This window comes from Eschscholzia californica, unplaced genomic scaffold (genome assembly GCF_041429995.1).
Source record: "Eschscholzia californica isolate CP2 unplaced genomic scaffold, dmEscCali1.0.p SCAF_4, whole genome shotgun sequence".
Lineage (NCBI taxonomy): Eukaryota > Viridiplantae > Streptophyta > Magnoliopsida > Ranunculales > Papaveraceae > Eschscholzia > Eschscholzia californica.
Genome location: NW_028238461.1, coordinates 49,243,293 through 49,255,708, shown reverse-complemented (window position 1 = coordinate 49,255,708; position 12,416 = coordinate 49,243,293). Strand labels below are relative to the sequence as shown.

The 12,416-nt window shown below is 37.7% G+C and overlaps 2 protein-coding genes across 2 annotated transcripts; one reads left to right on the top strand and one right to left on the bottom strand.

Moving 5' to 3' along the window:
• Nucleotides 1-408: 408 nt before the first annotated feature.
• Nucleotides 409-1,116, bottom strand: LOC147545610 (uncharacterized). The gene has a single exon (XM_086635843.1). The coding sequence runs from the start codon at nucleotides 1,114-1,116 to the stop codon at nucleotides 409-411; it is 708 nt and encodes a 235-aa protein (XP_086491969.1).
• An 8,823-nt stretch (nucleotides 1,117-9,939) lies between these two features.
• On the top strand, nucleotides 9,940-11,861 carry LOC147545609 (putative F-box protein At1g46984). Its single transcript, XM_086636200.1, has one exon. It carries the CDS (start codon nucleotides 10,160-10,162, stop codon nucleotides 11,786-11,788), a length of 1,629 nt encoding a protein of 542 aa, XP_086492326.1. The 5' UTR covers nucleotides 9,940-10,159; the 3' UTR covers nucleotides 11,789-11,861.
• The last annotated feature ends 555 nt before the right edge of the window (nucleotides 11,862-12,416 follow it).

The following is a 12,416-nucleotide window of genomic DNA, read 5'->3' as shown; positions in this document are numbered from 1 at the left end:
GTTGTGTTTATTGGTTGTTCTTCCTCAATCTCCATTGAATCTTCCTCTCTTGTAATCAACTTTCCATTTAAATTCTCCGCAATTTCCTCGATAACATTGTTTCCATTTTTATTATCCTCTTTACTTGATTTATGGACTGAATTATCTCCCTCTGAATTATCTCCCGATTCTTCTTTTCCTATTATCAATAAATTTGGAATGTTTCTTGATTTGCTCAATCTTGATTGATCTCCACTCGATTCTGCTAGATTCTCCCTTCCGATTGGTTGAGTTTTCCGATGAGTTTCGTCGCCGGGCGTTCGTGATCCTCTCTCTTCCTTGGCTATAGCTAGATAATCTGCTTTTATTGAATCATCCCATCTTGGTAGTAGAAGTTGTTTAGCTTTATCCTGGATTTCTTTTGGCCAATCAATCATCTGATACAGCTTCTCTAATATCCGATCTGGTTTTGCAGTTTTTCAATTGATGCCCTAATTTCCCACAATAATGGCAGACTTTGTTTAATTTCTCGTATTTGACTTTAATTTGACACAGTCTTTCGTCCGTCAAAGTTACTGTGAGATTTGTGGGCAAAGCTTCAGTGATATTTATTTGAACTCTAATTCTTGCATATTTCCCCCATTTTACTACATCTTCTTCATTGATTGGTTTCATGACCCCTACTTTGTCCCCAATTTTATTGACTGCCTCATTGGTTAAGTATTCAATTGGTAAGCCATGAATTTGTATGTTGAAATCTGTTTTATCAAATCTATAATCTCTTGGTAATTTGTTTGCACAACACGTCTCTATTAGAATCAAATCATCCTGTATATACCATGGGGATTTGTCTTCAACATCCTCTTGATCTGTCTTCTTCTCAAATTGTATTAGATAGGACCCTTCATAAAACTCCTTGATGCTTATTTTACCTGATGGTTTCCATATGTTCTTCAACATGTCCTTCAATGTAAGTATACTAAAGGCTTTTCCTGGGAGTAGTTTTGTTGCCAAAGTTTTCTGCCATTCATCTTTCCTTTTTGTATCTGTTTTTGTTAATATGATTTCTTCCTGATCTGTCTTCCCCATTAGATTACTCATCAGTTCCACAATGGATGCATACTCCTTTCCTTCCATTGTTCTTTGTTGTGAATCTTCGTCTTCGTCAGAGATATTTTTTGAGTGGGAACCTTTTGTTAGAAACTAATTGAGCTTCACAAAGTCAACATTTGGTAGCTCAAATGATGGATAATGTTGATATAAATTCCAAAACTCTCTAAATCTCAGACACGATTCTCAGAAGACTTGGATTCCACAGTTTATTGAACTTGGATTATTAAGATATAAATAAGGTTGTTGGACTATAGAGTGCAGATCATAGTTTAGTTTTGTTATAATGCCGTTCTTATAAGAATTCGGAAAAGAATTGAGTCTCACACAATCAAAGAAGGCTTCCCAAAAAATATCAGAAGAGATTTAGGTGTTGTTTGTTTTTTAAACATTTCGTCTGAATTGATTACATGTTGGCTAAATAAATGCCCAAACATTTCAGACTTCAAAACAAGTCTAAAAAAAATTCAACTTCTGAAATGTTGTTAAATGACGCTTATGCCTCCGTATTCTAAGAAATTTCTTATACCATTTTCAGAAATTTTACCCCACCTACAACCACCGGCGACCACCACCACAAACAACACCACCAACATAACAATTCCACCAGCCTAACAAAGCCACCAACATAACACCACCACAAGTCAAAACAAGAAACGTTACGATTTCGAACACACCCTGACCGCCACCGTAATAGACACCATGGCTGCCACAAGAAGGGCTTTATGAACCCTTGTCGACCACCACCACCGCATGAATAGCTTTGTGGACTGTCGTCGGGTCATCTTGTTCGAAACTCTCACCAGATCCGGCGACGATTTAACTATGGCTAATCTTCGTGTAGAGAGAGATAGAGGGGGAGGGCAAAAACAACAACAGTTACCACTCCATCTTCAATGGCAGCATCATCTGAAGCTACAACTTCGACGTCCTATCTATGTCGTTTGCAATGTCAATCGAGAAGGTAGTTGTTTCTGCAACTATGACAGATAGAAAAGCTAACACAATCTTCTTACTATTATTATGTGATTTAGGGTTTAGATGAAATAGGAAGTAACCAGCCGTTTGGGAAAGTGGAATCTTGCTAGGGTTTGGATGAAATAGGAAGGAGCATCGGTTTGGGAAAGAGGAGAGGAGAGAGAATGAGAAAGCAAAAGATAATGAAATACAATCAAATGTGAATGATAATACATGAACAACCACAAAGATTTCAGATTAAGACTATATATAAGAAACCGACAATCGTTCCAATAGAACATGAAAAGAAGACGAGGCTGCTCCGATATTTTGGTGGTAAATGCCGATAAGATGTAAGCATGATATAGATTTCGGTATTATCAACTCAAATTATCTAAATATTTTGGTTTCAATGTGTCACCAAAACTATTCAATGTGTCACTGAATAGTCTTGATTTTTGAAAAACGCATCCTATAGGGTTAACTTCTAACACTTCTAACACTTCAAAAACGATTCAAAAACGATAGGATGATCTTTATAGGGTTAACTTCTAACACTTCTAACACTTCACTATCTTGATTTTGATTCTTTTTATAGGGTTAACAGAATGCTATACAACTTGGTAAGATGATCTTTATGATTTCAAATATTTTTGAAAAACGCATCCTATAGTTTTATACGAGTGTTTAACAAAATGCCATTATTTTCCATTTCTCCACAACATAATTATTACTAGAATTTTTTTTTTGTTGAAATAATTATTACTAGAACTTTTTTTTGATGAAATATTATTACTAGAACTTGGTAAGTCGATCTTTCTGCTTCTATTAATTTTTGGGAACAAAACAAATGAATAGTTCTTTTGTGTGTGTGCGTGTGGTGGGGGTGTGGGAACATCTTGATTTCGAATGGCAATGCTCGACCACCGTTAAACACAACCCCATGGGAGAAGACATGATTAGTATCATCGAAGCCCCCACAATTTCTCTGCAACAATTTTTCATGGCTTCTCCTTTTTTTTTTTAAAGAGAAATGATTTCATTAACTCAAAGAAGATTACAACCAGTTCAACAACAAGAAGGCTCAGTAGAGTGCCAAACTTGAGAACATTTAGATAACCTAGTTAGCTTAGCTAGCACATCTGCCTTGCAATTAGCCAACCTATTTACGAAGATACAAGAAAAGTTTACAAATGAAGATTTTAAAGATCTCACTAAGTTGATTTTGTTTCTGCTAGTCCAGTGAGCTGCATAATTATCTCCATTGATTGCTGTAATTACATTGTTGGAATCACCTTCCAGGATTAGGTTCACAAAATTGAGTTCTTTGGCCCACGAGATTGCTCGAAGTGCCGCAGTAGCCTCGCCTTCATCTACTGATCTGCAGTGAATAAGAGATGATTTTCCTGCAATACATTGAGAATATGAATCATGAAAGATGATTCCTATTGCAGCCTCTTCAGCGATGTTAGTAAATAAGACATCAAAATTGCATTTGATTGTGTTAGGGGGAGGAGGAGTCTAATCCTTTTTGGCTGTAGATGATAAAGTATGCGGTCTTGAGTTATGAAGGGATAGTTGTAAAGAAACCAGACTTTTGATTCTAACGATACATTCAGCAACAGAAGGTTGTTGGTTCTGAAAAATGGTGTCACATCTAGTCTTCCAGAGAATCCACCAAGCAGTTATAATATAAATGGAGTGGTTGGGTTCAGCTTCATGTGCCATTAACTCTTTCATACAGTCTACGAATGTATCTGTCTTTAGAGCATCAATACGTAAGGGAATAGGGAGAGCAAAGCAAACTGCTCTGGAGAATGGACAGTCGAAAAGTATATGTTCCTAGTTATTTGTCGGACCTTGACATAACCCACAAGGTCTGGCTTCCAAAGGAAAAAACCTCTTAAGAACTTCAGTTGTGGGTAATGTATTTTTGGAAACTTTCCAGAGAAAGAGTTGAATTCTAGGGATTCATTCTAATTTCCAAAGTTTAGACTAATACTCCTATGCTCGTAGTTCATGTTGATGATGCTTGGTAAGATAATTGTACATTGATTTTACTGAATACCTTCCTGACTTAGTAAGATTCCAGTGAATGTTGTCTTCTTCCATAGGGTTGATAGGGATGGTATAGATTTTGTTGATGATATCCACAGAGAACAATTGATGAAGTAAAGATAAGTTCAATTCATGATGACCATTATCAGGATTGATAATGAAGACCATTATCAGGATTGATAATGAAGACCATTATCAGGATTGATAATGAAGAGTTGATCAACTGATTGAAATTCATTACTTGAAGGTCCGACGTTAAGAGCCTCGATTTCTGGGATCCATATATCCAGCCATATGTTGATATTTTTACCATTGCCTACTTCCCATATTGTTTCTTTCTCAAATGACGGAAGAAGTTTGAAGACACTTTTCCACCACTAAGAGGAACCTTGAATTCTAGCTTGTCACATATCCCTGTTGGAGTAATATTTAGAGGAAACTAGTTTTGAAACAAGAGATGACGAAGATGTTTTCAGTCTCCAAAGTTGCTTTGACATTAGAGCGATGTTATCTTTCTGTAAATCTCGGAATCCCAAGCCACCTAAGGATTTCTTTTTTCTTAGAACCAACCATGCTTTCAGACAAAGGCCTTTAGCCTTCTTGTTCCCCCACCAAAAGTCCCTTTGCAGGGATACCATGCTCTTAGTAACTTTCTTAGGAATCTAAAAAAAAAAACATTTGGTATTTTGGGACAGCAGAGAGAGAAGATCTGATGCGTTCCGCTCTACCTGCTTGAGAAAACAATTTGGATTTCCAAGTTGCTAGTTTGGTTTGCATTTGTTGGAGTAAATAGTCAAAGCTTTTAACTTTTGATTTCCCGATAAACAATGCATTCCCTAAGTATCTATCATTCTGGTCCATCCTCTTAACCTTCATGATTCGAGCCACCATTCTCCCTAAACGATGGTGAGTATTATTGCTGAAGAATATGCCAGATTTTTGAAAGTTAATCACCTGGGCAGACATCTTACCAAAGTGATGTAAGAGGTTATAAAGATAGTGTTCCTCATCTAATCCAAGTCTCATGAATATCAGGCAATCATCGGCAAATAATAAGTGGCTAAGTTCAGGACCAACCCTCGAATGTTTAAAACCAGAAATATGTCCTTTAGCTTGAGCTTTATGAATCATTCTACTGAGGGTTTCCATGCAAATGATAAAGAGATAAGGAGAGAGAGGGTCACCTTGTCTTAAACCTCTGGAAAGGGAAAAAAAGTGAAGGCTTGCCATTAAGAACTACTGACCTTGATGTTGTGGAGATACATTGCTCAATAAGCTTGCAAAAATTGTGTGAGAAACCTAGATTGTTGAGGATAGATAACAAAAAAGGCCATTCCACTCTGTCAAATGCTTTCGACATGTCGAGCTTGAGTCCCATGAATCTCTGCTTTCCCTTTTTGATTCTCATAGAATGGATTATTTCATGTGTTATGATAACATTATCTGTAATCAGTCTACCAGGAAAAAATGCAGCTTGATTAGGAGATATAATATCATTAAGCAAGGGCTTCAACCTATTAGTGATGATCTTGGAGATGATTTTGTATGTTGAATTGCAAAGGCTTATCGGCCTAAAGTCAGAGGGTGTTGCTGGGATTTTAACTTTAGGTATGAGAGCAATGTGAGTAGAATTGAAGACCTTGGATAGTTCGCCAGTAAGAAAGAAATCCTGAACCATCTTTATAATATTGTCACCAACTATTTTCCAATTTTTTTGATAGAAAATGAGGGAGAACCCATCTGGGCCTGGGGATTTTTCTCCTTTCAAATGCTTGACCACCTCCGTGATCTCTTCAAAAGAAGGAATTGAGTCAAGTTCACATTATCTCGCTAGATATTTGTGAAGTATACTTTTTTCTTTGGTGACACGATATTACTGTCTAACATCCCGCATAGAACGGTTCGTCGATTCTTAGGCACGAAACTCCCAATAGTAATCTGTCGTTCACTTTTGCGAGGTCGCAGAGGCCCTAGTTGATAACCTTCGTCGCCCCGATCTCCTTGAATAAGAGTTTTATTTTCTTTGAATTTGTTCTTCTCTAAAGAACCCGTTTGTGACTGTCTATTAATGGTTGAGGAGAACTTTTTCCCGTTTGTTGGAAATTTTGACTTCACACCGGTTACTAAGAGTTCGTCATCTTCTAAATATCCTTGGCAATCTCTTACAAGAGATGTATAAGTCTTTCCTTTCAGCGATATATATCGTAGCTCGCGCCTACGTTTCTGTTTTATGACATGCGAGATCTTCCAATCAACCGATAAAAGACGCTTCTTTACCTTCAAAGTCACTGTCCTTGTGCAACCACTCTCAATATATGTTTTCCACTTCTCTCTTTTTCCTCCATAATTGTACCACTCCATCACAACTTGAGGATAATATTCAGGTTTGAGTTGACTAATTTTGTCGACAGTAGAAACAAGATTCGTCAGTGGTTTTTGCTTTTGATCGTGTCCTTCAACTTGGGCTTCCGAACTCGAATAAGAATAACCCATATACGAAGGGTGTTCGACAAAGCTAGGGTGGTGCAAAAAGTTTCCTTGGTTTTCGAAGGGCCTAAAAGCATTGGTTGGGGTGGAAGTAGTATGGATTAGGTCTGGATTTGTGTATGGGTATGGATCTATTTGGGAGAAGTTAGGTTGGATGAAATTGGGTGATGGAAAAGTAGTAGGGATTGGTGGGTTGTTTGGGCTTGTGTAGGGTGCATGTAGAGTATGAGGATAAAGATGATGGGGAAGTGCTTGGAGTTGTTGTTCCTCATTATAAACTTGTGGATGGTTATAAGAGTATGAAAGGGTAGGTTGCGGTAAGAGAGGAATGGAGGGACTTAAATAATTGAAATTGGAAGTTGGGTTTTGGTGAGGTGGTGGTGTTGGACACCATAAGGTTGGGATGAAAGCCTGAACCGGTTGGTGGAATTGGGTTGTGCCTGTAGTTGGGATTGCAAAATTATGTGTGGGGAAACCAGAGGTGCCTATAGAATCCGGGTTGTAGTCTACACAACTAGGGTTTAGCAAAGAGGCAATGTTGTGACTTGGTTTTAGGATGGGAGGAGAATACAGTGGTGGTGGTGAATATGGTGGCGGCAAGGGATTTCTAAAAGAATGGTTATGATTTGGTTGTTCTATAGAATAATAGGAAGATGGAGGAGAAGGAAAAAAATATGACTTACTTGGTCCGTCTCCGGGTTCCCAATCATACGAACATGTCGAATTCTTCTTTTGATGATTTTCTTCAATAGGTATTTTGTCTTCATAGTTATGTTTTGAATCGCCCCCTTCGTATCCAAAATCATTCATATTCGACTCATAGAAATTTTCTGCCTCATAGTAGGAGAAGTTATCTTCTTGTAAATTATTGAAATAAATATTTTGGAAAGATAAATCATCTTCCTCGTAATTTTGATTTTTCTTCAAAAAAACTTTCATCACTATAGGACGAAGAATCCATTGATATAAGAATTAACCTTAACGAAAATACTAAAAAAAAATTCCAGAATTTTGATGGCTCTGAATACCACTTGATGTAGAACGCAGCGGAATTAAAGAAGATGAATAAACTAAATAAGAACGGTAAAATAAAGGCTTAAATAACTCTAAAATACTCAACTTTATTAAAACTTCAAAGGGGTTTCTCTTCAATCTGCCAATAATGGACAAACTAGACATCCTTTTATAAGATTTTGGACTTTCCTAGATAGACTTGAATTAAACTTTCCTAAATAATTAAAAGACTGCAACTTCCTAAATAACTAGACTCAAATCTGGACCTTTCCAATTATTGGAAATACTAAAATATCATAATTTCCTAAACCTAAATTCTCTAATAATCATACTAAAATTGGGACTTCCTAAAACTACTCTTCATGGTCGGATGGTCCATGGCCCGGTTTGGTCATGGAAAAAGCCTCCACGCCGGGTGCCCCTGCATCATTTAACCATCCACTGAAAAATTTGAAATTTTTTTGCCGAGTTTGCTCTCTGTTAGTGCGGAGTAAGAGAGGCTTATAATCAGAGGCAATTGGAGGAAGATGAATAACCTGAGTTTCTGGAAACCAAAGATTCCAGTGAAAATTTGCTAGACCTCTGTCAAGTCTTTCTTGAATATTGAGAGCACCCTCTTTCATGTTGTTCCAAGGGTAAGTATCTCTGATGAAGCCAAGATCTTGAAGGGCGAAATTCTGAATGATTCCTCTAAAAGGATTGAGGACTCGATCTGTTAATGGAATGCCGCCTACCATTTCATATGGTTCTAACACAACATTCAGGTCACCTACTAGTAGCCAGGGTAGATTAACCAAATTGTGAGAGTCGAAAGTATCTAAGAGTCTGTCCCATGGCTCTAATATGTGAGTACGATCGGGATGGCCATAGAAAAAGGTGATGTGAGCAGTAGACCCAATTGAAGATCAGTGGCAGCAGCATGAATGACGTCATGCATGACGTAAGTCCACAATTGTTTTTAATCTTAGGATCCGTTTGATACGTGTGAAAATAAGGTGGATAAATCGTTTTCATAAGAAAATACCATTTTCCGTTGTTTGATAAGGCCAAAAGCATTAGAAAATCGTTTTCCATTAGAAAAAAAGGTTGGAAAAAACCCTAAATGATTTTACCACCTAAAAGGTGGTAAAACGATTTTCTTACTCAACCAAACCCAAAAAGCACGCTCTCTCTCCTCGGACCTACGTTCCTGTCTCTCTCTCCTCTCTTAACCCACTGTTCTCTCTCCTCTCTTAACCCACTGTTCTCTCTCCTCTCTTAACCCACTGTTCTCCTTCAAGAACACAATGAAGCAAAGAATGAAGCAAATCAAATTAATCAATAAAGCAAGTTGTCTTTGATGACGATGACGATTCATAGCTGCCGAGAAGACGAAGCCTTAACGATGATGAAAATGAGAAGTCCACCAACTAATGTTATTGATCTTGATTTTGATACACTGTAAATTGGCTTTGATCATGGTGATTATTCATGCCTTTTAAATTGAGAGCCCACAAAATAATATTACTGATCTTGATTTTTTTGCATCTCTCTACTAAAAATTCCCAAATTGGGTAAGAAGTGAAACCCTAGGGATGATGATAATGAGATAACCGAATCAGATAAACTAGCAAAATACTCTCGATTTCGTGCATCCCCCCTCTATCTCTCTAAAACTAGTATAAATCTCTCACTCACCTTCACCCACGAAACTTATCTCGTTGCTAATCAACTTGTTCTTCATAATTTCATCTTGGGTTGCTAACTTGCTCGGATTTCTTCCTAATTTCTTCATCAAACACAAAATTGGTTTCTGGATTACATGGACTATTTGTTTTGATTCTGTTGGGTTCAAAAAATGATTTTGTTCTAATAAGATTCAAAAGCTTCAAACCGAGTTAGGAAGAAAAACCCTAAAGATCGATTCTCAAATTGAAGCCCTAATTTGAAATTGGGAGAATCTCATTGTTGCCCTAATTGAAGAAGACGGAGGGGAGACCAGGAGAATAAAGGTCTGGTGGATTAAATTTGGAAGTTATTAAGGCGCCCAGTGTTATTACCACAAGCGTCCCTTTTATGTGTAAAATAAGTGGCAAGAACAAAAATGACGAGCGCCTTTAGAATTTTCCATCACATTTTCTATGTGCTAACCAAACAGCATAAAATGGATTTCTCATCAGAAAATCTTGGTTTTCTTTCCCATCAGAAAAAAATTGGTTTTCTTACTCAGGTTTTCTAACGTATCAAACGGACCCTTAAACCTTAGAAAATAGACGGTTAAGGTTAAAAAAAGTTCTTGGCAAATAAAAGCCCCAATCTTCCAATTCCCAGACCTAGCAGCTAGAATCACTTGTTCCATCGAGCTAAAAATCTCCCTCTCTCTCTAAACTCTCTAATAGTAGTCTTCTTTTTGTGGGCAACTCCGGTGGTTGGTTGGTTCATAGAAGGTGAGTGATTGATGATGATGGTGGTATTCTCCTAATTTATTAAATCAAGGGTTTTATAGTATTACTAAATTTTCTCCTAATACTTACTTTGTGTATATATATAATTGAATTAGGTAGTGTTAGTGAGGATGATTTCTAGAAGAGGGTTTATTACTAGGATGAGAGTTGGTGGTGCCACTTTTAATCTCCCCATGTTCAAAATAAAGAAACCTAAACATGGGAAGCGGCCAAACAAGAAGAATAAAAAGAAGAAGAAGGTTAGTAGTAGTAGATATAATGGGAATGGCAGCCTAAAGAATACTTCCAGAGGACAAGGTATTACTACTACTACTCCTATAACATCACCATCACCACATTATCCTCCTTTTCCTAGTATTCATAGATGTACTAGTATTGATATTAGTAATCGTATTAGTAGTAGATATAATGATGATGATTGGTTAGTATTTGAGATACTAAACAGACTCCCTGTGAAGTCCCTTACCCGTTTCAAGACTGTTTCTAAAAGATGGTGTTACTTAATCCATAAAGATCAACAATTCATTGATTTACACCTCACCCGTTCCAGAACCCGCCTCCCCTCTCGTCTATTTATCGTCGTTCCTCTACCACTCACACAGATACAAAAACAAGACCGAGAGAGACTTCGGGGTACCTATTACTATGACCATTGGCCACTTAAGGAATTCCACATTACAGCTGACCTCTTGTTTGGAGAAGACGGTACACAACTGAAACTAGTGGTTGACACGGTAAGGGAGATTGACTCATCTTCTTATGATCACATTTCAAAACCTGTAAATGGCTTAATCTGCCTCATTGACTCACACATAGAAGATGTTTCTCGTATACGCAATATCAGCACTGGAGAAGTATCGCCTTGGTTTCAATCGTCCTCGATAGTCGTGGGAGAAGAAAGTGTCTCTATATCACACCATTACGCATTTGGTTTTGATCCTGCCACTAATGAACACAAATTGGTCTGCGTCTGGCCCACAGCTTCACATTCACTTACTCGCGACTGTCAGTTTATCTGTGGGGTTTTAACCCTCGGGCGCCAATGTAGTAATAGATGGAGAAGGATCAAAGAGGTCCCGCCAGTTTTACTAAATGATGGTTATGTTTATGTGAATGGTGTTATTTACTGGTCCAATTGTTCTCTTGATTATTGGGCACCAGGAGTTGGTTATCGTGATCTATACTTAGTGGCATTTGATGTCGGAAGTGAGAAGTTTAGAACAATCACAATTCCTGATTTCATTCCTGATCACCCTCGGGTTCACGGCGAACATTTAAGTTTGGAATACATTGCTCAGTTATTTGAAGTGGATGGAAATTTAGCTGTGGTACTTAAATTGAACAATTGCGCGTTCAACATGTATATATACGAAGATGGTGATTACAAGGACAAGGATGAGAAGATCTGTAAAACGTCTACTAGTTCTTCTCTTACAGACGGGAGATGGAGTGGAGTACGTTGTATCACCTTGCCTTTTGATACGAGCGGTAATATTGTCAAGTTTCATACATTCATAGGATCAGACGACAAGATTCTCGTAACATTATATAATTACAGTCTGGAAAGTCGAGAGAATAAGAACAGTCTGTCTATTTATTGTTACAATTGGAAGAAGGATACTTGTACAGAGGTTGATGTAAGTGGAATCCCATCCTCAGTTCCACAACTATGCCATCATAGCTTTTGTACTACTTTCTCTGAAAGTCTTTTGTCCCTTGACTATCACAATGCCCCTTGACACCACCCTAGCAGAGGAATCAACTTTAAACTTCATTTGCCTTCCTTTTTATCTTATGTTTGCGTTTTATTTCATATAACTTGGTACTTTATTTTCCTTCCTTTTCAGAAAAAAGGCCAGCGCTTTGGGGAAAGCTAAATAGTTTCCGGGGTGTGAAATTTTAAAGGGAATATGTAGAATTTTAGAAATTTTCCGGGGAAATAAATTTTAAGGGGAAATAAAAAAAAAAAACACTCCACCTCACCTCTCTCTCTCTTCTCCGACAAGGTCGCCGGCCGGAAAATTTTCCGGCCGGCGACCATTAAAATAAAAAAAAAAAATCAATCACTCTCTCTCTCTCTAAAATTTTTTTATTTTTTTATTTTTTTTTTTTCTTCTTCTTCTCTCTCTCTCTAGACCAAATCCAGAGAGAGAGAGAGGATCTATGAAGGTCCTGTTCGGGACCTTCATCAGATCTGATGAAGGTCCCGAACAGGACCTTCAACAGATCCGTTGAAGGTCCTGTTCGGACCTTCATCAGATCTGATGAAGGTCCCGAACAGGACCTTCAACGGATCTGTTGAAGGTCCGTTCGGGACCTTCATCAGATCTGATGAAGGTCCCGAACGGACCTTCAACGGATCTGTTG